We start from the raw sequence: 27,617 nt of genomic DNA, 5'->3' as shown, positions 1-27,617 counted from the left end.
TACAAAATGTGAGCATCCTTTCCCTTCTCTATCCTGTATGCACTTAAACAGTATTTTGTGTTTTAGGACGAGTGTGTGAAGGGACCAAGAAACAGCAAATGTATTTACATGCACCATTGCAGAGGTGAACCAGGCTGTGAATCTTGTATCTACTCTCCTAGAAGTAAGCTCCATTGATTAAAATGGGACTTAACTTCTGAAAATGTATGTATAGGATTGAACAGTCTGTCAACTGTTTGAAGTTGGGTGTTTTATTAATACAATATCAACAGTATAATATCTCATATAAAGAGATTATGATATTCAGAGACCCATGAATGCAGATGTCATTGCATTATGACCCGGGGGTGGGTATGAGCCCCATGTAATTCGGAGACACTACTTGCAAATATTCTGTGACCCAAATCAGTGAGTGAGTGAAACACAGAAAAATCTCAGAGCATCATGGCATTGCAAGGCCATAGGAGAGCCCTGTTTCCACCATACCTACTCTTATAATGTTGTTACTCCACAACTGTAATTATTAATGAAGGTAGTGTCTCACAAAAACACCAGACCACAGAGAGTTTTGTCCCAGAGGGCAGCTCCAAAATACGAGTTTATAATGCTCAAGTCACTAAGACTCCATTTGCACTATACATTTAAAGCAGTAGCATACCACTTTAAGCAAGCACATCTTCCACCATAAAATCCTGGAAAATGTAGCTTGGTTAAGCGTGTTGAGCACTGTTAGAATCAAAAAATGTAGGGTTGGAAGGGACCCCAAGGACCATTTACTCCAACCTGCAGCAATGCAGGATTCTCTGTTAAAACATCCGTGACAGGTGGCCACTTGTTTTTGAGAAACCCATGCTAGGTCTTAGTAATCACAGCATCCTTTTCTAAGTGCTCACAGACTCTGTTTAATTATCTGTTGCAAGACCTTTCCTGGTATTGATATCAAGCTCACTGGTAAGTAGTTGCCTGGGTCTTCTTTCTTCCCCGTACGCAGGAACCTCACCTGTTCTCCAGGGCCTCTCAGAGATTATAGGCAGAGGCTCTAAGATTATACCCACAAGCTCCTTTAGTATCACTGGATGCAGCTCATCAGGCCTTGGAGATTTTAATTCGTTTAAAGTTAGGAAACCTTTGGTCCCCTCATAGAGCTACAATTCTCAGAGTGGTTTAACAGCAAGCTCTGGGAATTCCCTGTGAGGGCCTAGAAGTCCCCTAACAATGCTCAGCACCTTTCTCTGAAGAAGGCATCAAGGACAAATTTCTGATTGTCCATCTATTAATAGCAATCCAGTAGAGAATGAGAAAAGATTGAAAGTTGCAAGGTGAAACCTTATAATACTGGTTTCACAAGGTGTTGTACTTAGCTTTTATGGCAGGAAATGACACACAAATTAAGAGTTCTTCATGGTGTTTCAAAAACTGACAAATGTATTTCAACTTTGAATACCTGCATCACAAATGCCAACAAGAATATATAAAAAAAGCCCCTCATTATTCTATTTGTTTCTAGCATATTGCAGAGATAATTTGCTTTCCCATCTCAATTCCCCTCCTCTATGTGGTCTCATTTATTTTGGTTTGCTATTGGTCTTTTTCACCTGGATTTGAGCCACTTGGATTTTGGGGGGTTTTGGGGGGGGTATGTTTGTTCTCTCGGGACGCGGGTGGCGCTGTGGTGTAAACCACTGAGCCTTGGGCTTGCCGATCAATTGGAAGGTCGCAGTTTGAATCCCCGCGACGGGGTGAGCTCCCATTGCTCGGTCCCTGCTCCTGCCAACCTAGCAGTTCAAAAGCATGCCCCAAAAGTGCAAGTAGATAAATAGGTACCGCTCCGGCAGGAAGCTAAATGGTGTTTCCGTGCACTGCTGTGGTTTGCCAGAAGTGGCTTAGTCATGCTGGCCACGTGACCCGAAAAAACTGTCTGTGGACAAACATTGGCTCCCTCAGCCAGTAAAGCGAGATGAGCGCCACAACCCCAGAATCATTCACAACTGGACTTAACTGTCAGGGTCCTTTACCTTATAATGTTTGTTCTTACCAGTTTTTAGTTTTTAGTTTTTGTTCTCACCAGTTTTAAATTGAGTTATAATTTAATGTATTCTTGCTATTGTAAAAATAAAATAAAATGCTGTACTTGATCTTGACAACAATGAAATATTATACAACAAACAAACAAACCCGTCTCAGCACCCATGATTCCTTGGGGGAAGCCATGACTGTTTAAAGTGGTATGATACTGCTTTAAATGTAAGTTTACAAGGGAGAGGTCCCTTTTCATCTCTGTATCGCAGCCAATCCCACACCACATGATTTACTGTTTCCTCCACCCCACAAGGACAAATCTACAGGACATTTAAATGCTTCCATACTTCCACCTTGGGAAGTTAACCTATCACCTGAACTTTTATCCTCTGGGCTTACGGCAGGCAATCTCTTCCCATCCCACCAGTTACATTCCGTAAGCATAGTCATGCTGGGCTTTTCAGTTGTTCTTTGTCTAGCTTATATCTGTCCCAGTTTTGGGGCGCTGGTATCTCCCGATCCTGAGCTTCTGTCTCAAGGAAGGACCCGCCTGCAACAGGCCCGTGAACTGGCTCGACACCCCCGCTATGGCACTTGTTGGATGGGAGCCTTAGGGCAGCTAGACGCTGGGTGCAGGGAGCTGGATGAGGAGCAGCAAAGCCGCATTGCAATCAGATTTGCCCATTGCCACCTCCAGCGGTGAGTCCAGATACCTGGGTCTTGGGGGATGGGCTGGTGACAGCCAGTGTAATAGAGTGATCACTAGAGTGTTGTCCTAGGACACGAGTTCCCAGCTGTTTTTGGACAACAACTCCTTTCATCCCTAGCTAGCAGGACCAGTGGTCAGGGATGATTGGAAGTGTCGTCCAAAAACAGCTGGAAACGCCAGTTTTGGAAACCCCACCCTAGAACTTGAGGTATCAGGAAGCAGATCCTAACCCTGCCACTAGGTGAAATTTGGCTAGCCAAAGCCTCTCAGCTTAACCTACTTCAACAAACTCACGCAGCCCAACCTGTTGCAGCCTGGAACTGCACAATGCGCAGCTGATTTGTGTACTGAACGGGGCACAGCTGTGGGCAGCCTGAGGAAGCCCCATCGACATTGGTGTCTGTCCATCAACCCTAGTAGGACAGTCTAGGGTGATGTCTGCAGGCTCCACAAACCCTCTGTGGTGTGGGATTTGAGGGGTGATCTGTGAGTTTGTTTAGGCCCTGAGTGAGAGCAGGGTGGAGCTCAGAATTGGAAGAAGTGTTGGGTGGGGAAGGATTTCAGCATTTACAGCAGTATTTTATTTTTAGTAATTTGTATTAATGGCTTTTATTAGGGGGTTTTTTGTAACATTTGTAGTTCTTAACATTTTCAGTAGCTCATTGGAGGTGACAGTGGAAGAGAGACATTGCTTGAACCTAAAGCAGGGGTTGGCAAGGTTTATCTTGCCTGGGCCGGATCGGTCCCGCGGAGATCCCTCCGTGGGCCGGATCACACCCGCGCCCGTGATTTTTGGTGTCTGCGCGTGTGCAGACATGATTTCCGGCACCGGGGAAGCGAGTTCCTGTGCTGCCCCGCGCCGGTTTAGCACACCTTGCGAGCAGGCAGCGCGACTTGGGGGCTGGTCAAACGACCTCCGCGGGCCACTTCCCATGGGCCTTAGGTTGCTGATCCCTGACCTAAAGCTTCATGAAGGAGGAGCTTTTCCCTTTCCTTTTGCTCACACCCACAATATACATTTAAAGTGCATCTATATCACTTTGACAGTCCTGACTACCCTGAAAGAATCTGGAGAAGTGTAGTCCCCCCCCCCCAGAACTACAGTTCCCAGCACCCTTACAAAACTACTGTTCCTTGTGGGATTCTTTGTGGGAAGCCATATGCTTTCAATGTATGGTGTGGATCTTGCTTTTGTTTTGTCTGGGATGTCAAGTCAACATAATTCAAGGCTGGCTGTACTGGTTCTCATTGTTTTATCTGACCAGTAACTTCAGCTTATTCTGTGTCTTCTCCTGGGCAGGTCTGGGAGGAAGTTCCCCCCCTGTGAGCCTAGCAGCTCCATCCTTGGTTGCACACAGGACATGGACCCAGTGGCCTTTGGGGTGTACACAGAGTTCTTCACCCATGCTCAAAGCATCTGTTATTTCCTGCACAATGAGGCCTGGCAACAACGAGCCCAAGATACCATGCACAGGTAAGGAAAATGGGGCTCTTTCTTCCTCTAGAGAGCAACTAGCCTGGAAGGGTAATTCTAGCTCATGCTTTGCATGCAGAAGTTCCCAGTTTCAGTCTCCAGGGAAGGCTGGGAATATCCCATGCAGTGGTACCTTGGGTTAAGAACTTAATTTGTGCTGGAGGGCCGTTCTTAACCTGAAACTGTTCTTAACCTGAGGTACCACTTTAGCTAATGGGGCCTCCCACTGCTGCCGCCGCGCAATTTCTGTTCTCATCCTGGAGCAAAGTTCTTAACCCAAGGTACTATTTCTGGGTTAGCGGAGTCTGTAACCTGAAGTGTTTGTAACCCAAGGTACCACTGTATAAGGCAAGTTCCTATGAAACAGCATGGGAGGGCAGAGAGAATTAAGGCCTGGTGAGAGCCTTTTGGAACCACTAAGCATGTTAGTGGGGGTTCCCTTGACTGCTTCCAGGCACTTGTATGGGAAGGTCCACATAGCATAATTTGCATGCAGTCCTTTGATCTTCCAGTGGTGGTTGATGCCCTTTGGGCCTAGTGAAGCACCAGAAGAGCAACTAATAATAGGTTGAGTTCAGTAGGTGGAATCAGAGATCACAGCTGGCAGAGCCAACTAACTGGTTTTCTCACTATCCTCTTCCCTTAGAAAGATGCTAATCCTATGCACGCTTATACTGTACCTCTGATCTCAGTGCACTAAGCAGACCTACACAGGATTACTCTCTCTCTCTCTCTCTCTCTCTCTCTCTCTCTCTCTCTCTCTCAATCAATATCATTCAGTGCACTTCCTGAGTGTGACTATCTTTAGGATGGATTCAATCACATACCGGCAAACTCAGATTGCATAACTGTAGTTGATTGGGAGGTATTGCATTGCAAACTCACCTCCCCAAAAGATTGGGCTTTTTGTGAGATACAAAGGGGTGGGAAAGTGCACAGCGAAGCATGGGATAAGACTTGCTTTGATGTCTTGTCATTTAACCTCCTGCAAACAAATCAGGATGAAAGCTCAATAACAGCTCCTTTGGAAGCATCCCCAGACATCAAGGAAGAAGATAGAAAGGAAGAGTGAGTTGTTACCGTGGGAGGAAACCGATGAAAAGAGAGTGGGTCAAGTGGGGGTTTTGGGGGGGAACTTTTCCAGATGCCCATAGCAAAAAAAAAAAAAATCTCCTCCAACCCCCTCCTTTTTAAAACCACACTGCAGTCTCAACAGGTAAAGATGCCCATCCAATCAGCACCAGCACTCATGCAAGAGGACAATGTGTAGGGAGTTTCCTGCTCTTTCTGCTTGCTTCTTTCATTGCTCAGCAGCAGAGAGGAGGAGAGCCAGGAGAAGCTTCAGTGTTGGGGGCCCTAACTGGAGCATTGGCAGCTGCCTGACCCTACCACTATCCCTGGACTGACAACCAGGATAGGAGGGGAAGGAGGTTGGGTGGAGGTCTTTGGTATGTCTAATTTTGTTCTCTTCCCAACCCTTTGTTAGGGCAAAGAAGTTGCCAATTCTCAGTATGAATGAAGTGCTCTTTCCTGTCTGCTCCCTCCTCAAAGACAGCTCCTTGACTAGCAGCTGGGCTGGACAGCAGGCAAGCTAAGCGTTGGGTTTCCATCTGAGCCACTGGAACTGGCAGCACCAAAAAGTAGGGCACTTGTTCTACATGGGGAGAGCTACCCCAGAGTGACACTCTTAATTCCAGCATTTCCCAGAGCAGACTAGCTTCAGTGTGACAGGATAGTCTAATTTGGGAAGCGTGGACCATCAGATCCGCTTAACATCAACATTTGTCTGGTTGACACTTGGTGGAAATCTAGAACAAGCGACTTGGAGCAGGGAGGGGAAGAGCAAAGCCGTGTGCTGTATTTTGACTTTTCCCCTAGGGAGTAATTGCAGCTCACCAAAATAAGGAAGCACAAAGCAGGGCTGGGGAACCTGTGGCCCTCCATACACCCTTGGATGCCAACTCCCACCATCCCCAGCCAGCAGAACCCATGGTCAGTGAAGGATGGGAGCTGCAGTCCAGCAACTTATGGGAGGGGGGCACAGGTTCCCCGCCACTGATATAATGGATGCTGCCTGCATATGACAGTTCCTGCTTCCTTAAGTTGCCCAAAATATTGTGGTTGTGGCATTGAAGCCCTCTGGGCTTGCCCAAAAAGACTCAAGTATATTTTTGGGTTTTTATAACGTGGGGGGTGGGGAGGTGTGATGGACTTGGAACCTGTATGGTTGGCCAACACAGTATGGTGCAGGCACTATAGGGAACCTATTGTGTGGTATCTGGAAGTGAAAACTAGGGTCTGTGCGCCCTAACCCTCCATTGTAATCTAAAAATAAAGTATCTAGCCCTTGAAGGGCTGGCAGGTTAGAAGTTGTAACTTCCAGGTGGCCTTGAACCCTTTTAATCTCCTTTCTGAAATTAATGCTCTGATCCTATGCATGCTTAACTAGACATTAAGTCGTACTGAGTTCAGTGGGTCTTATTCCCAAGTCAGAGCGCATAGAGTTGCAGCCAGATTCCTTCAAGGGATGTAATGACTTCACCCGAGGAGGCTGCCCGCGGAGCAGAATATCTGGGCTTCAGCACCTTCCTGGCACGGTGGATATGTTGTGGGGTTAAGGTGTTCCTGGTCATAATGAATTGGTTCCTGCCATCTCTGCCCGTTCCAGGCTGACGTCCTCTTCAGAGACTGTGGCCCGCCAGCTGGAATCCACCCATCAGCTTGCTGGAGAGATCGCCCGGGCACAGGATGCCACCTTGCGCTCTCAGGAGCAGATCCTGCAAGATGGGGAGCTGCTACATCAGATGCTGCGTGACTCTTCCCAAGGTAGGCTGGGAGTTGGGTGGTTGGGTAGGGATTATGGTCTCAGAAACAAACAAAGCTGCATTTTAAAATGAAAAGTTGTTGTACAACAATGTGCCAGGGCCCTGAAGACACTGTTGAACTACAGCTCACATCCTCCCTGACTGTTGGTCATGCTGGATGAGGGTGATGGGAGCTGGAGTCCAGCAGCATAAGGAGGGGCTTCCAGAGTCCTATGCTAGATTATTTGAGTTCTCATCCTTCTCCTGGGCCATGTCCAGAAAGTGGTGTTGGGGGGATGAGGAATTGTATTTACAGAAATATTGTAAAATTAATGAATGTTAGAAAAATGTTGGAATGAAGTTACATGGCTTTAGTAGAAATGTTATAAGGAATTAAGTATAAATAGATTAATAGAGTATTAAAGGAAAAATAAGGTTAGAATGAGTTAAGATAATTATAGGATAGAAAACAGAGGTAGATGGAAAGGAATTGCTGAAATAATTAACAGAAGTGGAATACAAAAAGGGAGGTGTGAGGAGGTCGAGGAAATAAGTGAATGAAAGATGGGATAATGAAATTTGATTTATTTTATTGTTGTTGCATTGTTTTGTTAGTTTAATGTATTGTATTGTATTGTATGTGTTTTTTCTTTTCTTTTAGTGTTTAAACTTTTTGGAAAAGTAATAATTTTTTTTTTTTTTTTAAAAGAGGGTGATGGGAATTGGAGTCCAGCAGCTTGGGGAGGGACTTCCAGAGTCCTGTGCTAGATTATTTGCGTTCTCATCCTTCTCCTGGGCCATGTCCAGAAAGTGGTGTTGGGGGATGAGTGTTCAGGCCCCTGGGCTCTCACTTATGGGGTGCTTCAGGGTTCCATCCTCTCCCCCATGCTTTTTATCATCTACATGAAGCCTCTGGGAGAGATCATCAGGGGGTTTGGCCTGGGTGTTCATCAATATGCGGATGATACCCAGCTCTACCTCTCTTTCAAATCAGAACCAGTGAGGGCAGTGAAGGTCCTGTGTGAGTGTCTAGAGGCAGTTGGAGGATGGATGGTGGCTAACAGATTGAGGTTGAATCCTGACAAGACAGAAGTACTGTTCTTGGGGGACAGGGGGTGGGCAGGTGTGGTCCTGAATGGGGTAACTGTGCCCCTGAAGGACCAGGAGTCATTTTGGACTCACAGCTGTCCATGGAGGCGCAGGTCAATTCTGTGTCCAGGGCAGCTGTTTACCAGCTTCATCTAGTACGCAGGCTGAGACCCTATCTGCCCATGGACTGTCTCGCCAGAGTGGTGCATGCTCTAGTTATCTTCCGCTTGGACTACTGCAACGTGCTCTACATGGGGCTACCTTTGAAGGTGCTCGGAAACTGCAATTAATCCAGAATGTGGCAGCTAGACTTGTGACTGGGAGTGGCCGCTGAGACCATATAACACTGGTCCTGAGAGTCCTACATCGGCTCCCAGTACGTTTCGAGCACAATTCAAAGTGTTGGTGCTGACCTTTAAAGCCTTAAATGGCCTCGGTCCTGTATACCTGAAGGAGCGTCTCCACTCCCATCGTCCAGCTGAGGTCCAGCGTAGAGGGTCTTCTGGCGATTCCTTCACTACGAGAAGTGAGGTTACAGGGAACCATTCGGAGGGCCTTCTCGGTGGTGGCGCACGCCCTGTGGAACGCCTTCCCATCAGATGTCAAGGAAATAAGCAACTATCTTAACTTTTAAAAGACATCTGAAGGCAGCCCTGTTTAGGGAAGTTTTTAATGTTTAATGCTGTATTGTGTTTTTAATATTCGGTTGGGAGCCGCCCTGAGTTATATATTATTATTATAAATATATTATTATTATTATTATTATTATTATTATTATTGCATTACACAGACATCCCTGCCCTAGTACCCCCTTTTCCTGAAACAGAACCCATTCCCCAGTGCTGCACTAGTATTAAAAACAAAACCCTCCTTTCATATATGCAGATACTGGGGGAATTATCTCAGGGGTTGGGAACCTTTCTCCCCTCATGCTAACCTTTGTGGGGCCACATACCAGGGGTGGATGAGGCCAGAATCAAAAGTGGGCAAAGCAAAGGATGCAGGTCTTACCTTTGTACAGTAATGTGTACTGCAGCCATAACTGAGAAAATCCATTTGGAGGGTGCCAAATTTTGGCCTCACAAAGGGCATTATACAGTGGTACCTCGGGTTAAGTACTTAATTTGTTCTGGAGGTCCATACTTAACCTGAAACTGTTCTTAACCTGAAGCACCATTTCAGATTTCAGATTTAGATTTATTACGGCCATTGGCCCATATCAAAAACAATACATCAGAATTTATCCATAAACAATACAATTTAAACAGTTCCAAGTTAAAACACCCTTATAAAACCAATTTTACTTTAGTTAAGTAAACACTATACACAATAAGCTCCCTCTATGTAAACCGCAATTCCGATCCATCAGATTTTGGGGGGTATACGTCTTAGTTCTGGCACTTATTGATGGTTCTTAAGTTTAGCTAAGCTGTCAGAAACATACAGTGATCCATTTCTCCTCTTTTGAAATAAAACATTAATCAGGTATCTAGCGATTGCAAGGGATCTACTTGTATCTTCGTCGTTTAATAAGTATATTATTTGGGCTTCCTGAGGACTGTCAGCAATTCTCGATAAATATGGGGCCAGAAACTTGGACCGTGAAGCCGAATGTAATGGACAACAGAAGATTATATGATATAACGATTCTATAGATCCGCTTTTACAGTCACAGAGGAGTGAGATCTGTCCGTTGGAGAGTCTGTTACCCAACACGTTTGATGGGAAAACATTGAATCTAGCCATTATAAAGGCATACCTGTGCGTCACCACAGATAAGGTAGTTAAGTAAGATGGAAGTTTCGTTGGTGGAGTTAAGCCAAGGTTTATCGGCGAACAGGTGCCTCCACCTGTCGCAATATTAAATTGTAAATCCATCTCCTCTAATTTGTGAGTTATAATTCTTTTGGCCGAAGTTAAATCCAATTTTAATAGTTCGGATGGAGATAGTCCTAGGGACACAAGTTTCCCATGTATTATTTTTGCCCAGGGGCTAGGGAAGTCATCTCTCCAGAGGCACTGTATCAGGTGGAGATTTGGAAGTTTATGCCTTAAAGCCAACCAGTAACAGAGGATGCATTTCCATAATGTGGTTTCTAGAGATGTAACATTTAGTTCCAGTCGTATAGCAGTATTGCTTACACACCTGGGTAATTTTAACAATCTTCTTAAAAGCTGGTTTTGGATTACCTCCAAATGGGTTAGATTAGCAAAGGACCCCCATAATGGGACTGCATATGCTATTGTTGCAATCACCTTTGCCTTGAAAACTTTTAACACTGATGGAATATGGAAAGCCCCATCTGAAAAGAAAAAACGCAATAGCGCATAGGAAAGGGCTTTAGCTCTGTTTAATACATATGCAACATGGACCTTCCAGCCCATGTTGTGTTGGAGGAAGACTCCCAAGTACTGAAATTTAAAGACTTGGTCAATAGCTTTTCCGTCTATTCTCCAATTATAGGTTTTTCGACTCTTGGTGAAAATTAGAACTTTGGACTTAACATGGTTAATTGTAAGAAAATTTGATTTACAGTAAACATCGAAAATTTTTAATGCCCTCCTAAGGCCGACTCTTGAAAAGGATAGGATCACTGCGTCGTCTGCGTAGAGTAGAAGGGGGCAACGATATTGGGCAAGACGGGGGGCGTGGCACCTGAAGCACCACTTTAGCTACTGGGGCCTCCCACTGCCGCCATGCCACTGCTGCACGATTTCTGTTCTCACCCTGAAGCAAATATCCTGAAGCTAAATATGTTAAGATAACTTAATTGGAAAAACTTGCAAATACCAGATAGGCTTAGGATTTAGATATGTAATGTTAGAGAATAATATGTTTAAAGATAAAATGGAAAGAAAGAAAGATGTTAAGTGATTAAATTAATTTTATGAGAAAATTGGTTTTGGAAAATTGTTACAATGATATACACTGAAACTCAGCCATGGGGATTCGAGGAAGTCACTCAGCAATGTTATTAAGATTGGATTAAGTACAGTTAAGATATATGTTTGTTTGTTTGTTTGTTTGTCTAAATTTTGTTGGAAAATTCATAATTTTTTTTGGGAAAAGAACAAAGTTCTTAACCCGAGGTACTATTTCTGGGTTAGCAGAGTCTGTAACCTGAAGCGTCTGTAACCCAAGGTACCACTGTATTACGAAAGATTACCAAAGATCACCTGACAACACACTGCCTCTGCCTCTGGTAGTACTGTAAAATGTGAGAGAGTTTCTTTTCAGAGTTGCAGCAAGCAGGAGAAAGAAGTGATACTTTAAAATAAATACATATCAGCATGCCCTATGCTCTGTATCATCTGTGTGGGACAAAACATATGGCTTACAGAGGGGAGATAATAAGTGGAACAAATGGAAATGGGATGCTTATGTTCTGTTTCCACCTAGTTTCTGGTTTTAGCTGGGAGAGGAATGTGGATGGCACCTTGCTGGCTTGCCTCTCTCCTCTGCAGGGGTGCGCCAGGCCTTCCAAGAACTGCAGGATTCGGCTTTTGAGCAGCGAGTAGCCTTTGCTGAGATCTTCAACCGGGTTACATTTCTGCACCGCTTTGTCGTTGGGGAATCCAGCGCTCTCTACTCGGTCTTCTTCCATCTCCTAAGTGGGGCTGCCAGCCTGGTGCTGACCTCTAGCCAACGGACTGCAGGAGCACGGTAAGGAAATGGGTGTGGATGGAAGATGCAAAAGATCCCCCTGGCGGACAGACACTCCAGCCTGATCAAAACACGGAGGCTGGCTTGAGAGATGGGATGGGAGGATTCCCGGCAGGGCTGCTGCGTACCTCATTTTTTAAACAGTCCTCTTATTCCCAGCATTGGCCACCTTATTAGGACTATGTGTACAAATGGAAATCCGAGAAGCTGCCATTGGCAACATATCCCACTAAAACACACATATTCTTCTCAGTGCTATTTTTCTAGAAAAAGAGGTGCCAGAATTCAGCATGTTCTCTTAGAATGGAAATGGTGCCCACCTGAGAGGTGCCGGAACTGAGTTCAGGTGATTTCCGGCTGGAAAAAAGCATTGATTCTTCCGTTCTCCCAGCAATTAGGTGTAAGAAAGGTGTTTTCACTTTTCCAAGCCCAATATTTTTAGCAGGGGGAGGAGAGTTGATCCTCCCCCAGGAATATCACTCCTCTCCCCTAATGCCCCTCCCAATTAACTTTGAAAAAAGCTTTTGATGCCACTGCAAGGCTTCTGGGGAGCCTACTTGCTGCAGGCCAGGTGGGTGTGTTTGGTGGGTGGAGCCACAGCCAGGGAGGGGAGGGTGAACCTCTTTTCAGCTGTGACCAACAAGAGTTGGCTTTTTTTCAAGCCTAATTGCAGTAGAGGAAGGAGCAGGATGAACCCCTGGCGATCCCTTATTCTACTTGAAGGTCCACTTTAAAGATCAAGAACCTTAAGAATGGAGAGCAGGAGGGGGCCTTGAAGTCGCCAATAAACAGTTAGCAATTGGGTAGCAGACTGAGAAGGCACACAGGTCAGTGTTGCCCACTCTGGTGAGATGTGCTCCTTTTGTTTGTGATGCATTTTTGGTCGCCAGCATAGATTCAAGACCCAGTCGAGGAGGGATGGGGAGCCTGTGGCCCTGCATATGTTGTTAGATCACATCATCCCCAACTTGCATGGGTGGTGGTCATGGGTGATGGAAGCTGGAGTCTGGCATCATCTGGAGAGCCACAGGTTCAGGAACGCTGGCCTGACTGTGCAGAACACAGATTTCTGTTTTCCTGAAATTTCTTGCCTGGCCCACCGTGGTTCAGCAGTTAAGTAGCTCTAGCTCTTAGTAAAAGCCCATGATTCTAAATACATTCTTGCAAGACCAATAAATTATGCATAGATAAACACTGCAAGATTCTGATTCTAATATTTAGGTGTTTAGAGTTTTGTGTGGGTGGCAGTGGGTGAGGGGGAAAGACAGTATGTACCACTGTACTTTGCACACCTAAACTGTCCATTGTCCCTAGCATAGGAGCCAACTCTTAGGGGCTGAGGTCCCTTCGTCCTCCCCAATAAATTATTTTACTGGGCTGCCCCCGCAAGTTGATGGGCATTGCCATTCAAATGGTGTGCATGTCCCATGTCTTGTGATCAGTTATGTGGGGTGGGGCTTACCTGCTCCAGCCCCCCATAGTTTATTCAAGTTGGCACCCCTGGTCCCATAAGCCTGGTTTCCCATTTCCAAACTTATTTCCCCACAATAAGCGCTAGAAACAAGCTGCCTTTAAAAAGAAAGCTAAGGCTCTCAGAAGGCAAAGATTGGGCCCTGGGTACCAGATAGCAGTCCCTGCTTGGGCACAAGCCAGGGACCTGGTGAAGCTTAGGGTTTCATTGGGGGAAACGGCTTAGTTAGAGGAAAGGGCAAATCACGTTTTCTTGGGATTGCCATTTGACTTAGAGCTAAAGAGTGGGTTTTCTCTTGGAAAAGAAAACCCACTTGGCCCCGTGCTTGCTAGGCATGAGACGAGCAGAAGTGTGGGCAAGCCCTTAAAATGCCCACCTCCTCTTTTTTTTTTTAATAACTTTATTGAATAATACAATCAAATTTCCAAACACATCTGCAAAAACACAATTATTTACATACTTGGCATACGAAAACCGCAAAAAAAGATAAAAAGAAAGAAGAAACGAAAAGAGAAAAGAAAGAAAAAGAAAAGAAAAAAGAAAGCTACTTTCCATAAACAACAATACCAAATTTATACTTACACACATTGTAAAATGCAAATCTTAATTAAAATATTTTTAAAAGACTTCCATCGCCTAAATCACACGTCTTTTGTTATTTAGTTCACCTTTACCTCTGTTCTTTACTTCCATCCCTTAAGATCTTCTGTAATTCATTAAACTCTTTACATTCTTTAAGATCCGCACAAGGTTAGTCTAAACACAACCAAATTTCCGTAGTTGAGCCCTGTTTATGTAAGTATTCATTTAAACAATCCCACTGTTTCTGTACCATGTTTTTAGGTTTTTGCCTTATTAAGTCCGTCAATTTAGCTAACTCCAGGTACTCACATAGTTTATTTAGCCATTCTCTTTTTGTTGGTATATTATTTCCTTTCCAGTAGCTGGCTATCAATATTCTCGCTGCTGTCCTAAAGCACTTCCTTCTCTTAATGCCCCCCCTTTCTGTCTCCAGGTTTCCTCTGCTGACATTGGTGGGAGCAAACATTTACCTAGAGCGTGTCATCTGCAGCCTTCTGATGGATGAAGGGGACGGGGGCCAGGACTTGACGGTACGCCCTCTTCCTGCACTAATGGAATCCGAGTTGGAGTGTGGGGCAGGGGAGGGAGCAGGGCAAGGTGCATCTCCCCAAACAAGCTGCCCCTGGAGTGACAATTTGATGCTGATTTCTTGTGAGGCCCCGTCTCGCCCTTCAAGCGTAGGTGGCTTGATGGGAGCCTCGCCCCCCCCCTCTTTCCCCACGGCACTGTGGTGTCACCCTCACACTTGTCACGGGAAGACGTCCGCACTGGAGGTGGACGGGGAGGGGAAATCTCTCTCTGCCACCTTCCTGGCTTGTCAAGCTTTGCCAGGTAGTGTTTTGCAGGCACTTTCAAGCATCTATTTCAATGCCGTAAGATCTAAAAACTGGCTTTTCATTTCATTTTTATTTTTAAATAAAAGCTATCCCTCCCTCCCTGACCCCTGCTGCACATGACACATTTGCCAAACAGAGCGGGAGATAAACAACCATGGTATTTATTTTATACAGTATTTATTTAATGCATTTATGTCCCACCTTCTTCCTCCAAGGATCTCAAGGTGGTGTACATGGTTCTCCCCACTCTTCGTTCATTCCCTGTAACAACCCTGCGAGGTAGGCTAGGCAAAGAGGCAGTGAATAGCCCCCAAAGTCACCAAGTAAGCTGCTTGGCAGAGTGAGGATTTGAACCCTGATCTCCCATCGCGCTCCCCACTGCACCAATGACTTGAAAGACTGGAGTACTGACCCAACAGAGAGCTTTAGTGCATGCAGCGTTTCAGGCCAACAATTATTACACTGGCACTACCAATGTTCCTGAAAACTGGCAGGTTTGTGAACACCAGGTGCTGAGCAGAAACTTTTTCCAGGGCATCTGGATAGTACTATCCATCCGCAATGGTTACAAAGGGAATGGGAAACATGGTGCTACCTAGATGCTTTTAGATGCCCAGCCTCCCTCATCCCCAGGCAGTGGGGCCCCAGTGGCCAGGAGCGATGGGAGTTTTAATCCAGCAATATCTGGGACAACTGACGTTTGTCCATTCTTGTCTTATGGGGCCTGAAAAGCCAGGCCCCAGGCACACCATACTTTTATTTTATTTTATATTTTATTTTACTTTACTTTACTTTACTTTTATTTTACTTTTTTGCTTTTTTGCTTTTTTGCTTTTTTACTTTTTTACTTTTTTACTTTTTTACTTTTTTACTTTTTATTTTTATTTTATTTTATTTTATTTTATTTTATTTTATTTTATTTTATTTTTGGTCCTGGGCAGGTGACACTCTCTTGGCTAATCTATGTCACATGGCTGTTGTGAGGTTAAAACACCCCTTCTGAGCTCTTCTGAAAAACAAGGATACAAATATTGATTGCACACTGATGACAAGTTACATTTTGGACACTTGGCCCATGGGGGAGATAAGGATTTGGCCCTTGGACTGGATCCTATTTCCCCAAGTCTGTTTCTCAAGTTACATTTCTGTAACCATAAGAGCTAGAATTAAAACAATATACAGTGGTACCTCAGGATGCAAACGGGATCCATTCCTGAGCCCCGTTCGCATCCTGAATAGAACGTAAGACGTGACGGCACGTCTGCGCATGTCGCGTTTTGCCACTTCTGCGCTCCGTTACTTCTGGGTTCTTATGTAGGGTGGGTGGACAAAGGCATGTTTGTTCTTAGCCCCACCTCCGAATCTGGCCTGGCTGTGTCCCCCTTGACCCGGTCCAGGTGCTAATATATTATCTACCAAATGCTGGCAGTCCCACTGAATTGCACCCCTCCTGCCTCTCACCTTGTTCTTTCAGGTTGCTGCTAATGGATTTTAAACCACTATAGTTAGAACAAAACAAAAATAAGCAAGAGGGATGGAGGAGGAGGAAGAGGGAGTTGGGAGGACAGATCGCAACTCTGTTGGTCCCTCTGCTGCAGGGCTACAGTCCAACAACAAGACTTTGCCCCCAGCCAAATCTACCGTACTTTCAGGCTGAAAATTGTGCTGTTATCTCTATGAGCAATAATAGTCCTGAGGTTAATATGCTCACTGATCATGTGAGGAGGAAGCGAGGTGAGGAGGAAGGGCCTGAGGTTCCCCACACACTAATTGTTGTTTGCATTCCTGAAAGATGCCCGATATACATGAATCACCAACTCTGTGGTAAAACCTGTATAATAAGGCTGCCGTCCAATTAACAGCAGCCCAGTTCGTATCTTTCTTTTTCTCAACAATCTGGCAACACTACCAGCCTGTCTTTTAAGAAACCTCTTAAACGTTTTGGGTTGGTTTTTTGTAAAAACTTCTCTGGTGATGATAAGCGTTTTGTTTAGCATATCCTTAAATCCATTCTCCATCCCACCTTATCCGGTTTTCCTGAAGGTGGAAGCTAGACGTGACCACAGTTGGCCATCCCTACCCCTGCGCTGCCCTGTGCTTGCATTCCAAGGGCTGGGCTGTTGTAGATTCCTAGGTCCCTGTAGTTGTTTTGCCGCCACTGCCAACCAAATCTGCATTAAATGGGACTATAGAGGTGTGGCTGCATGTTGCAGTTTAAATAAGGAGAGGGAATTCTTAAAGCTGTATATCTGGCTGGATCAGTGGAAGGCAGCCTGTGATGATGGTGAGCTGAGCAAGTGCAGCAGAGGACAGGGCCAAGGGCTGTGTATGTTCTGGGCGTGTGCTGTTTTTGTTATTCTTTAAAAAAAAAAATCTAAATTCAGCACCAAGGTGACCCACATTTTCCACCAAGAAAAACTGGATTTTGCAACCTGTGTAAATTATGCAGATTAAGCAGCCTTAAATAACCATATTTTTTGTTAAGTACTACCTTGCTAAGTAGGATCAAGGCTAGACTGGCAGGCAAGATGCTTTGGGGAACTCACAAATGTAGGTTCCATTTTGCTTGGGGCTGGGCAACCTGTTACCCTCCAGATGCTCTTGAACTAAAACGCCCATAATTCCTCACTATTGACTGCGCCAGCTGCGGCTGATGGGAGTTGGGGTCCCAACATCACCTGAGGGCCACAAGTTAGCCACCCCTGAATCTAGCTCATGTGCCTAATTATTGCTAAAAGTTACTCATGCTATTAGCAACCAGTGAATTTTACAAGTTAATTATTATTTGCTTAAATTTTAATTTTCCAGCTGATGCTTGAAATAATGTAGGTCAGGTTTCTACCCCTTATAACTACTAAAAAGCACAGCAACCCTGTCCTCTTTTACATTGACTCACCAGGATGAGGACCAGGCCTGACCCATGACATTTTGCCTCGTGGGGCAAAGGAGAAGCTGGCATTTCCGCCACCCTCCATTTTACCAGAGTTGACTGGGCTGGCTGTAGACTCTTACTGCAACACTGCAGGACCGTGTCTACCAAACACCGTACCTGAGGGCATCAGGCCACGTGCAGAACAGGCCACGTGGCTGTCACAGCATTGCTCCACAACACCCTCCTGCCACACTGCCTGCCCCCAACACCTTTTGCTTGAGGCAAGGGAGGCAGCTGCCTCACTCCCCTAAGGTTAGAGCCGGTTCTGATGAAGCTGGCTGATGAGAATGCCCCAGATCTGGAAAGGTACTTTGGGAAGGCTGATGTTCTAGGCAGAACTCAAGGATTGTGTTCCTTCTTACACTATATGATGATCTGTGTGTCTTTGGTTGCATTGACTTGTCTCTCTTCACTTTAGGAGAGAATCTCCTTCTGGGTGGGCCTATCCCGTCGAGGTTTTGCTGGTCTGGGCTTCGCTGTGGTGACTTATTTTATCTGGATCTACAAAGACCCAGCCAAACAGAACCAGGAGGTACTGCAAAGTCTACAGCGGACCCGGACAGAGATCCAGAGGCTTCTGCAAGAAACAGGTAGGGTGGTTTTAGGAGAGGGCTCTCTGGGAAATTAGCAACCAAGCCAAACAAATGCATATTCTTGCTAGTCAGCATGAAAGGGGGCTAAGTCCACAGAGCTGTATTGCTGATAGGCAGACACTCAGACCAGAGAAATACAATTGGTAGAGAGGGCTCTGTGTGATGTCATTTCCCCTCCTCTCCTGGAAAGGAAGAAGCATATAGTATCGTACTTCCTGTTCCTCTCTCTCTTATTGGATGTGGACATGCCTCTGGTGGCTCCAGCATAAGGTGTATTCCTAAAGTGGGTATACAGTAAATATAATAATTTTGCCTGCATAGTTTTTATTGCTGCCTTTGCTGTGAACCAATGCATGATCATAAAGTAAGTACAAGTTATTTTAAAACTTGCTTTACAAGTTCTTACCTGATTCTTTGCTAAGTGGTTTAAGAAGGAGGGTGCCAGCTTCCTTCATAGCTGGAGTTGCTCAAAACAAGGCATTACAGCCTAATTCCTATGCTTTCAATTTTGCTGCCAAGAGTGGGATTTTGAAACTCTGTTCAACCCACACATGTGGGTGCCTGGAGGGATAAATGGCAATGAATATATCCTCTCCCAGCCATTAAAATCCATCCCGTAGGCCCTCCTGTCAGCACTGAATTCCCTCGCATAAGACCTGGAGAGGGCATGTGAGGCTTTCCTTACCACAGGCATGTCCAAAGTCAGTTTTGGGGGCCTAATCCACCCTGCCAGTCAGTTCAATCCAGCCCCTGTGGCAGTTTATTTTCTGGAGTAAAATCTCCAACAACTTCAACCCTAAAAAAGCTGAACAATTTCAACCCCAAAAAAGGTCAACAAGTTTGGTCGGCCCTCACAGCGCTTCACTTCATCAAATCTGGCCCTCTTTGAAAAAAGTTTGGACAGCAGTGCCTTAGCAGATGGGAGCTAAGAAAAGGGCAGAAGCTGTTACTGGGACCCCAGGCCAACCTGGCCTGACTCTGTTCCTCCTGAGTGTGCACTGACGTTCCCAGTGACTGATTCCTCCCCATCTCAAAGAGTCTGGGTGCTCACGCGACGAACATTTTTCCATTTTGAAAGGGAACCTATGCATGTACACAACTCATTGCAAATAGCAGGTGTGGGGGTGGCTGGAGAACAGAGTGCTGCAGTTGCCTAGCAACCACCACAGAGCATCCCCCCATGTCCTCTTCCCCCTTGCCTCGCAAAAGTGCTGAGTCAGGGTCTCAAGGTCCAGCAACAGCAAGGTTGCCTCTCTAGAAGTGACCAGGAAATGGGCTGTGAAGAAAGTAGAGCAAGTCTGGGTGGATTATGTATGGGTTACCCTCTAGTAGCCTTTCCTAAACTCCACGTTGCCTTCGGATCAGTTATAGAAGAAGAGTTTGGATTTGATATCCCGCTTTATCACTACCCTGAGGAGTCTCAAAGCGGCTCACAATCTCCTTTCCCTTCTTCCCCCACAACAAACACTCTGTGAGGTGAGTGGGGCTGAGAGACTTCAGAGAAGTGTGACTGGCCCAAGGTCACCCAGCAGCTGCATGTGGAGGAGCAGGGAATCAAACCCGGTTCCCCAGATTACGAGTCCACTGCTCTTCACCACTACACCACACTGTTGAGCCTCATTGTTCCCTTAGTGATGCAGCATATTTGACCCAGGAGCCTCTTGGCTTGCAGCTTCCTTTTACAGTTGCACTCCACAGACCTTGGAGGTTTTCTGCTCAGCTTGTGTGTGATCTCTGCTTGCAGAGAGGCTACTGCCGAAACCAGAGCTCCTGCTTCTGGACTCTGAGGTCAATGCAGAGAACAAGGAATTCACGGACTCAGGATTCCCAAAGCTGCTGCCCTGCTCACAGCACAGAACTGCAACGGAAGTAAAGGAACGCAGGGCTGACCAGAAGAAAAGTGAGTGACTTACAGTCATACCTTGGGTTACAGATGCTTCAGGTTGCGTTTTTCGGGTTACAGACGCGCCAAAACCAGAAGTACAGGTTACTTCCGGGTTTCGGCGGTCGCGCATGCACAGAAGCGCTAAATCATGCTTTGCGCATGCGCAAAAGCGTCAATTTGCAACCTGCGTGTGCACAGACGCAGCACTGCGGGTTGCAAACACTGCGAGTTGCAAATGTACCTCCCGTACATTTGCATTATGTTCGCAACCCGAGCGTCCACTGTATTAGGAAGGAACTGGAAGGTGGCAGGTGGAGAGCTGGTGTGCTGGGGCAAGGGGGAGGCTGAAGCACTGGTCTTGAAGCAGAAAAAACTTTCTTTAAAATTCCAACATCCCAGTGAGGCTCACTGGGTGGTCTTGAGCCAAATTCTCTCTTTTTCTCTCTCAGCCTAACCTACCTTGTAGGAGGTTGAAGCAGCATTTAGGAGACAGAACAGACCACAAACACAATTGTGTTGAAAGCTGTCTCTTACTGCTGCTGTGCTTCTGAGGTGGGGAACATAGGGGTCTCCAGGTGGTGCGGTACTCCAGCTCCCATTGGCCATGCTGCCTGGGGCTACTGGAAATTGGAGTCTAGTAACATCCGGAGGCCCACAGGTTAATGTAATCCTGCCCCTGACGAATGAAACCACCAGGAAAAGGGCCTTTCCAATAGTGGCCCCCAGTTATGGAACAGCTTTTCCAGAGAGAATTCACCTAGTACCATTCCCATGGTCTTTTCAGTACCAGGCAAAGACCTATCTGTTCAGCCAGATTGTTCCAATAATAATAATAATAATAATAATAATAATAATAGTAATAATAATTTTTATTTATATCCCGCCCTCCCCAGCCGAAGCCGGGCTCAGGGCGGCTAACAACACTAAAATAGTGCAACATTATAATAACATTATAAATTAATTAAAATCAAAATTGATGGCAACCATAACTAAAGTCCTGTAAAGATTGCCAAAGGAGGGAGTCAGGCTGCGCCCCGACCAAAGGCCTGGCGGAACAGCTCTGTCTTGCAGGCCCTGCGGAAAGATGTCAAGTCCTGCAGGGCCCTTGTCTCTTGTGACAGAGCGTTCCACCAGGTTGGAGCCGCAGTCGAAAAAGCCCTGGCTCTAGTTGAGGCCAGCCTAACCTCTCTGTGGCCTGGGACCTTCAAGATGTTTTTATTTGAAGACCGTAAGTTCCTCTGTGGGGCATACCAGGAGAGGCGGTCCCGTAGGTACGAGGGTCCTAGGCCGTATAGGGCTTTGAAGGTTAAAACCAGCACCTTAAACCTGATCCTGTACTCCACCGGGAGCCAGTGCAGCTGGTATAGCACCGGATTAATGTGATCTAGCAGCGAAGACCCCGTAAGGAGTCTCGCTGCGGCATTCTGCACCCGCTGGAGTTTCTGGGTCAGTCTCAAGGGCAGCCCCACATAGAGCGAGTTACAATACTCCAGTCTGGAGGTGACCGTCACGTGGATCACAGTGGCTAGGTCAGGGCGAGAGAGGTAAGGAGCCAACTACTTAGCTTGGCGGAGATGAAAAAATGCCGCCTTTGTTATAGCTGCAATCTGCGCCTCCATGGAGAGGGAGGTATCGAAGATTACACCCAAACTCTTAACGGACGGTGCTGGCACTAATTGCACCCCCGCAAGAGATGGGAGTTGCCCCCTCAATCCCATATCGTCCCGTCCCAGCCAGAGGACCTCTGTCTTCGAAGGATTTAACTTCAACCGGCTCCCACGTAACCATCCAGCCACAGCTTCCAAGCATCTGATCAGTGTGTCTGGGGCCGAGTCAGGATGGCCATCCATCAACAGATAGAGTTGAGTGTCATCAGCATACTGGTGGCAGCCCAGCCCAAAACTCCGGACAAGCTGGGCGAGGGGGTGCATAAAGATGTTAAAAAGCATCGGGGAGAGTATCGCACCCTGGGGCACTCCACACACCAAGGAGTGGCGGGATGACAATTCCCCCCCAAGCGCCACCCTCTGTCCCTGACCAGAGAGAAACGAGCGCAGCCATTGAAGGACTGTGCCCTGGATCCCCACGTCGGCAAGGCGGTGGTCCAGGAGTTTGTGATCGACCATGTCGAAGGCTGCTGACAGGTCTAGAAGAATCAGCAGCCCCGACTCGCTTCGATCCAGCTGCCTGCGGAGATCATCTGTTAGGGCGACCAGAGCCGTCTCGGTCCCATGACCAGCGCGGAAGCCGGACTGGAATGGATCCAGAGCCGATGTTTCATCCAGAAACCTACCAAGCTGTTCAGCAACTGCTCTCTCAATCACCTTACCCAGGAATGGAAGATTCGAAACCGGGCGGTAATTGGATAGATCTAAGGGATCTAATGATGTTTTCTTTAAAAGCGGGCGCACCACTGCCTCCTTCAGTTCCCCTGGGAATGTCCCCGTGCCAAGGGACAAATTGATGATTCCCCCCCAGGGGGGCCCGCACCTCGTCTGGACACGCTCTAATCAGCCAGGACGGGCACGGGTCAAGAGGACAGGTGGTGGGCTTTCCAGCTCGGAGGAGTCTGTCCACATCGGCTGGGGATATCCGGTCAAAGTGGTCCAATACTGGACCCGAGGACAGTCGAGGGGCCTCCAGTTCCTTTATTGTATCCAAATTGGCAGGGAGGTCATGGCGGAGCAACAGGACCTTCTCCGCAAAAAAGCTCGCAAATGCCTCACAGCTGTGTGTCAAATTGTTATTTAAATTTGGCTGTCCTTCGAGGGATGTTAAAGACCGAATTATACTAAATAATTGCGCCGGGCAAGAGCTAGCGGATGCAATGGAGGCCGAGAAGTAGGACTTCTTAGCGGCCTTCACTGCCATCTCGTAGGTTTTCATAAAAGCCCTATAAGATGTTCTTGAGGCTCCGTCACGGGCACCCCGCCATACTCGCTCTAGCCGTCTGAGGTCCCGCTTCATTTTCCGGAGCTCCTCGGTAAACCAGGGAGCCCAGTTTCTGCGGGGTCGCAGAGGGCGCTTAGGTGCAATCTCATTGATGGCTGCCAGGAGCTGGGTATTCCAGCCCTCAACAAGCTCAGTCAATGAGTCGCCAGGGGGAGAAAGGTCCCGCAAGGCTTGACAGAATCTATCAGGGTCCATCAACTTCTGCGGGCGAGCCCAAATCGGCTTGCCACCTAAGCAGGGTGGGGGTGGAACGTCAATCCTGGCTTTCAGAGTGTAGTGATCAGACCACGGCACCTTCATTGAAGGAAACATGATCACATCTATACCGACGCCAAAGATCAAATCCAGCGTGTGGCCTGCTTGATGTGTGGGGCCCGAAACAAACTGGGAGAGCCCTAGTGTTGCCATGGAAGACACCAGGTCCAGAGCCTGTGAGGAGGGAGTGGCATCAGCATGGATGTTGAAGTCCCCCAATACCAAAAGGTTAGGGAACTCCAAGGCCCAGCCGGCCACCGCCTCCAATAGGCCTGACAGGGTGGCTGCTGGTGCGCTAGGTGGCCGGTACACCAGCCAGACAGCCAAACTCACCTCGGAGCCCCACACTAGGCCAACACATTCAATGCTGGGGATCGATGGCGATGGTAGAGCCCTGAAAGAACAATCTTCCCGGATTAATAATGCCACCCCTCCCCCCCGGCCCACAGTCCGCGACTGGTGGAGGACGGAGAAACCCGGGGGAGCCATCTCTCGTAAGGTAACAGTTTCCCCTTCGCACACCCAGGTCTCCGTCACACAAGCCAGGTCGACCCCCTGCGAGATGAAGAAATCCAATAACTCATGTCCTATCAATTTCTAAAATGTTGTGCTTTAACTTTTGGTTTGTGGCAGGCTTTTGTTTTTCCCACCCTGCCAGCTAAAACAAGTTGGCTTTGACACAGCTTGCATCCACACTTGCCCCTTTCTATGGAATTGCTGTACGTTTGTTTGTTTGTTTGTTTGTTTGTTTGTTTGCTCTTGTGGAGCATCAAACTGTCCGTTCCAAAACATTGCATTCCAGCATTATCCCTGCTTTCCCTCTTGTGTTTTCTGTATCCTTGTCCTGGACCCACCTGGTTCGTGGCATGTTCAAAAAGATCAGTTGCAGTAGGGCTAGGGAACCTGTGGCCCTCCTGATGTTGGGACCCCAACTCAAGCAGCACAAGACAACATTCCCAGTGATCAGGATGATGGGAGTTGTGGTCCAACAGTAATTGGGGAGGGGACCAGGCTCCCTACCACTGCTGTGTGGTACAGGGATGCCAGTGAAGTTCCCATCATCCTTGACCCTTGACCATGCTGGTTTGGACTGATGGAAGTTGGGAGTTCAGTAACATCTGAACAGCATCATGACGGCCACCCCCAACGTCAACAGCAAAAATGTGGTTGAGTGTTTTCAGGGCTCCTGTGCCATTAAATAATTTCCTGCTTGCTGGGTCTGCCCATTTCTTTTATTCCTGTTGACTAGTACCCCAGCAAGCAGGAAACTTTTAATGAATGTTGCAAAGGACCTTTGCTGAATGGGACTAGCTTTTTAGTAAGCACCATAACAGGTTCTTGGCCATAAGGAAGGATATTGCTGGGTAATATAGATCTGTCAACAGGTGATCTGTGGATCTTCTGCTTTAATCCCACTTCTAGCTGATACTAGAAAAAGTAGTGACTTGGTAATTCAAAAGGGATAGTAACCATAAGCCACCTGTGAGGATACGCTGAAACTGTCTTTGGGGTGAAGTTGCTTCTCTTGCCTAAATATCACTTCTGGAGCAACCAACAGTCTGCCATTTTTTCCCTTTCAGTGGAAGAAATGTGGGCTAGCTGCCCCAAGCGGAGGGGGCGTTCTCCATCCCGCACGCGACGTTCTCCATCCCGCACGCGACGCTCCCGGTCCCGCCAGCGCAGTCGGACTAGGAATGTTGCTGCCCAGCCACTGGCAATCCCTGTACCTCTGGAGCAGGTGAGTTCACTGCATTTGCTATGGATATGCACAGAAACCCAACAGCTGGAAACCAAAGTTCCACTTTGGGTCACTTGGAGGAAGTCTGCCCTATGGATTAGACTCGAGCAAAGGCGGGCAGGGAGAGAACAAGAAAAGATTAGCCTCCTGTTTCCAAGCACAGCACTAGGAATTGGTTTTCAAAGGATTTGCCCCTAACCCCTTTTACTTTGACTCTAATTAATCAAAGTGGTAGCATCGGAACTCGGAACCCCTTTTTGATTCTATCACTTATTACTAACATGAGTGGGTGTATTATGTGCGAGGGGACCTGGAACCAAAAAAAGGGGGGTAAAAGTAATAGTGGATAGGAGTCCAGTAGAATCCTGGAGACTGGAGCAATCCTCCCTCTTCCTGAAAAGCGAGATGAGCTTTTGCTCACCTTTGGCTGGACTTAACTGTCCAGGGCTCTTTGTCCTTTATAAACTTCCCAAAGCAGCAGGGGTGCACATGCATGGTGTCAGGGAGCCCTGACAGCAGAATGGGTGTTAAGCCTGGCATCCCCAAACTCAGCCCTCCAGATGCTTTGGGACTACAACTCCCATCATCCCTAGTTAACAGGACCAGTGGTCAGGGATGATGGGAATTGTAGTCCCAAAGCATCTGGAGGGCAGAGTTTGGGAATGCCTGTGTTAAGCTGAAGCGGCAAAGAATTGGGCTCCCAAGACACAAGGAGAACACACAGAATTCTATCAGGGAGATTAGTTTGTGAGGACAAACTTCCCCCGACCCCAATTCCTCCTTACATCTATAATTTTTTTGATGTGTCACTTTATTCAATTAAGGAAAGCAGGAACAAGACTGAATCGTGTGTGTTCTTTTGCAAATCTGAGCTGACAGTTCAAAGCTCCTGTCCCAGTTATAGCATGGGAATAGGTGAGCCCTTCAGTCCAGCAGGACTCATCTTCTGTTAGCTTGCATAGCTTCATTCACTTAGTATAATGGTGCAGTGCTTTGCATAATTTAGATTTTCTAGGAAGGGTGAGAGGAAGGAGATGTACAAGGTTGAAATCTCCCTCCCTCCATGGAAACCTTAACTCAACACACACACACACACCTGGTGTGTGTATATTTCAAGCCACAGGGACTTAGGAACCATAGGGTGAAAAGTACTTTTTGTGTATTTTTGTGGAATGGTGGCATGAGACTAGGGCCAGCTGCATGCTGTCTGTCATCACAGTGCGGAATGCAGTGTTTTGTTGCAAACAGACCTCTCATGGCTAAAATGTTAAGTTTTAGGGTTTAGAATTATGCATGCCAATGCAATAATTTTGCATTGGTAGCCAATACAAAAACAAAACAAAATCACCTTCTTGTAAACTTAATTGATTTATCTAACAGTTTAAAGTTCTTGAGAGAAGATGACTTTTAAAAAATGTTGACACAGTACTGCATTGCTGCAGTCCTACTGCAGCCGGTGGTACAGCTTCTAACTTGGGAGTCCAGTGCAGATTCTGAGAAACAAGGTTCTTGCAGCATCAGTTCAGAGACCCTTAAACATTTGGGGCAGGGACTACTCTATGACCAGGCTTCAATATAGTGTGTAGCTGTGGTAATTAAACAGCAGAGGAAGCAATCCTGGAATCTCAGGCATGTTTTCAGTACTCTTTTAGCATATCTCTGCTATGTGTAATTTGCCTTTCGAATGCTGCTCACAATGCACTGGAAGTAATGTAGTTTTCTAGCTTCGAAAATCCTGTTTTTTGTCTTATAATGGTTCAAAAAGCAGGACCACAAAACCAAAGGTGCTCAGAAGGGCACTTAAAGCCAAATCTCTCACTTGTTGCAGGCTCTGCAGTGCAGCCTTCGGAGCCAGAGATCCTTGGAAGTGCCTCGCCCTCCAATCCATCATTAAAGCTGGGCTTGCGAATGAGAAGACTCCAGGGATACACCTATGCGGCTGAAGGGGAGATTTCTCTTACGGCTTCCAGCTCTGGACCTTAGCAGCCTCAGTTCCAGCCAGAGTGGGAATAGTTTGGAAAGGAACAATACTCTGGGGCGTGTTTTGGTGGAATTCCATGCCCTGAATTGGGACAATGATGAGAGCAGGAATGACTTTTGCTGGACCTTAGCATAGAAGTGACTCCTCTCCGTAAGATCCTGAACTACCTGCAGCAGGCAGTGACATTACACTCTAGGGCAGCCTTTCTCAACCTGTGGGCCCCCAGATGTTGTTGAACTACAACTCCCATCACCCCCAGCTAGCAAGGCCAGAGCTCGGGGATGATGGGAGTTGTAGTCCAACAACATCTGGGGACCCACAGGTTGAGAACCACTGCGTCTAGGGTCTAGAAGTGCCCCCCTTTTATTTAACCCAGCTAATCTTAATTTTTATCTGTTCAAGGGAAAGAACTGAAAGCAAGACCACTTCCACTCTTAATATAGAAGAAATGTCATTTCCCCTCTACCATCCCCATCTCAGTGGAGCTTTGGCAAGTAACATGGACATGTGCCTTGAGTCACCTTCTCAGGCCTGCCCCTTTAAGAGAGACACATTCCCAGCTGCAAGCAAAGAGATGCAGTAGCCCAAGAACAACCGATGATATGGACCAGAGTTAGTCTTTGCTATGCCTTG

At 46.7% G+C, this 27,617-nt stretch overlaps 1 protein-coding gene across 3 annotated transcripts; it reads left to right on the top strand.

Annotated features, from left to right (window-relative positions):
* Positions 1 to 27,510, top strand: LOC308468992 (uncharacterized protein). Of its 3 annotated transcripts, XM_081024318.1 has the most exons (10): positions 1 to 204; positions 2,515 to 2,718; positions 4,029 to 4,202; positions 6,871 to 7,028; positions 11,561 to 11,759; positions 14,246 to 14,342; positions 17,999 to 18,170; positions 19,918 to 20,073; positions 24,846 to 25,003; positions 26,832 to 27,510. In XM_081024318.1, exons 2-10 carry the CDS (start codon positions 2,621 to 2,623, stop codon positions 26,895 to 26,897), a joined length of 1,278 nt encoding a protein of 425 aa, XP_080880444.1. In that variant the 5' UTR covers positions 1 to 204; positions 2,515 to 2,620; the 3' UTR covers positions 26,898 to 27,510. The 3 variants fall into 3 exon arrangements, with proteins under 3 accessions (XP_080880444.1, XP_080880443.1, XP_080880445.1); XM_081024317.1 differs by lacking the exon at positions 1 to 204 and having other exon boundaries at positions 1,833 to 2,718; XM_081024319.1 differs by lacking the exons at positions 1 to 204; positions 2,515 to 2,718 and adding an exon at positions 3,056 to 3,214.
* The last annotated feature ends 107 nt before the right edge of the window (positions 27,511 to 27,617 follow it).

Source organism: Podarcis pityusensis, assembly GCF_964106645.2.
Source record: "Podarcis pityusensis genome assembly, contig: HAP1_SCAFFOLD_146, whole genome shotgun sequence".
Lineage (NCBI taxonomy): Eukaryota > Metazoa > Chordata > Lepidosauria > Squamata > Lacertidae > Podarcis > Podarcis pityusensis.
Note: the sequence above shows the minus strand (reverse complement) of the source record. Positions and strands in the feature narration are given on the sequence as shown.

Bases quoted from the DNA above. Each gene is read 5' to 3' on its own strand.
- LOC308468992 (XM_081024317.1), top strand. From the start codon at position 2,468: ATGCTGGGCTTTTCAGTTGTTCTTTGTCTAGCTTATATCTGTCCCAGT. The intron at 7,029-11,560 runs GTAGGCTGGGAG...TCTCCTCTGCAG, and splicing joins GCTGCGTGACTCTTCCCAAG to GGGTGCGCCAGGCCTTCCAA. The intron at 25,004-26,831 runs GTGAGTTCACTG...CACTTGTTGCAG, and splicing joins TCCCTGTACCTCTGGAGCAG to GCTCTGCAGTGCAGCCTTCG.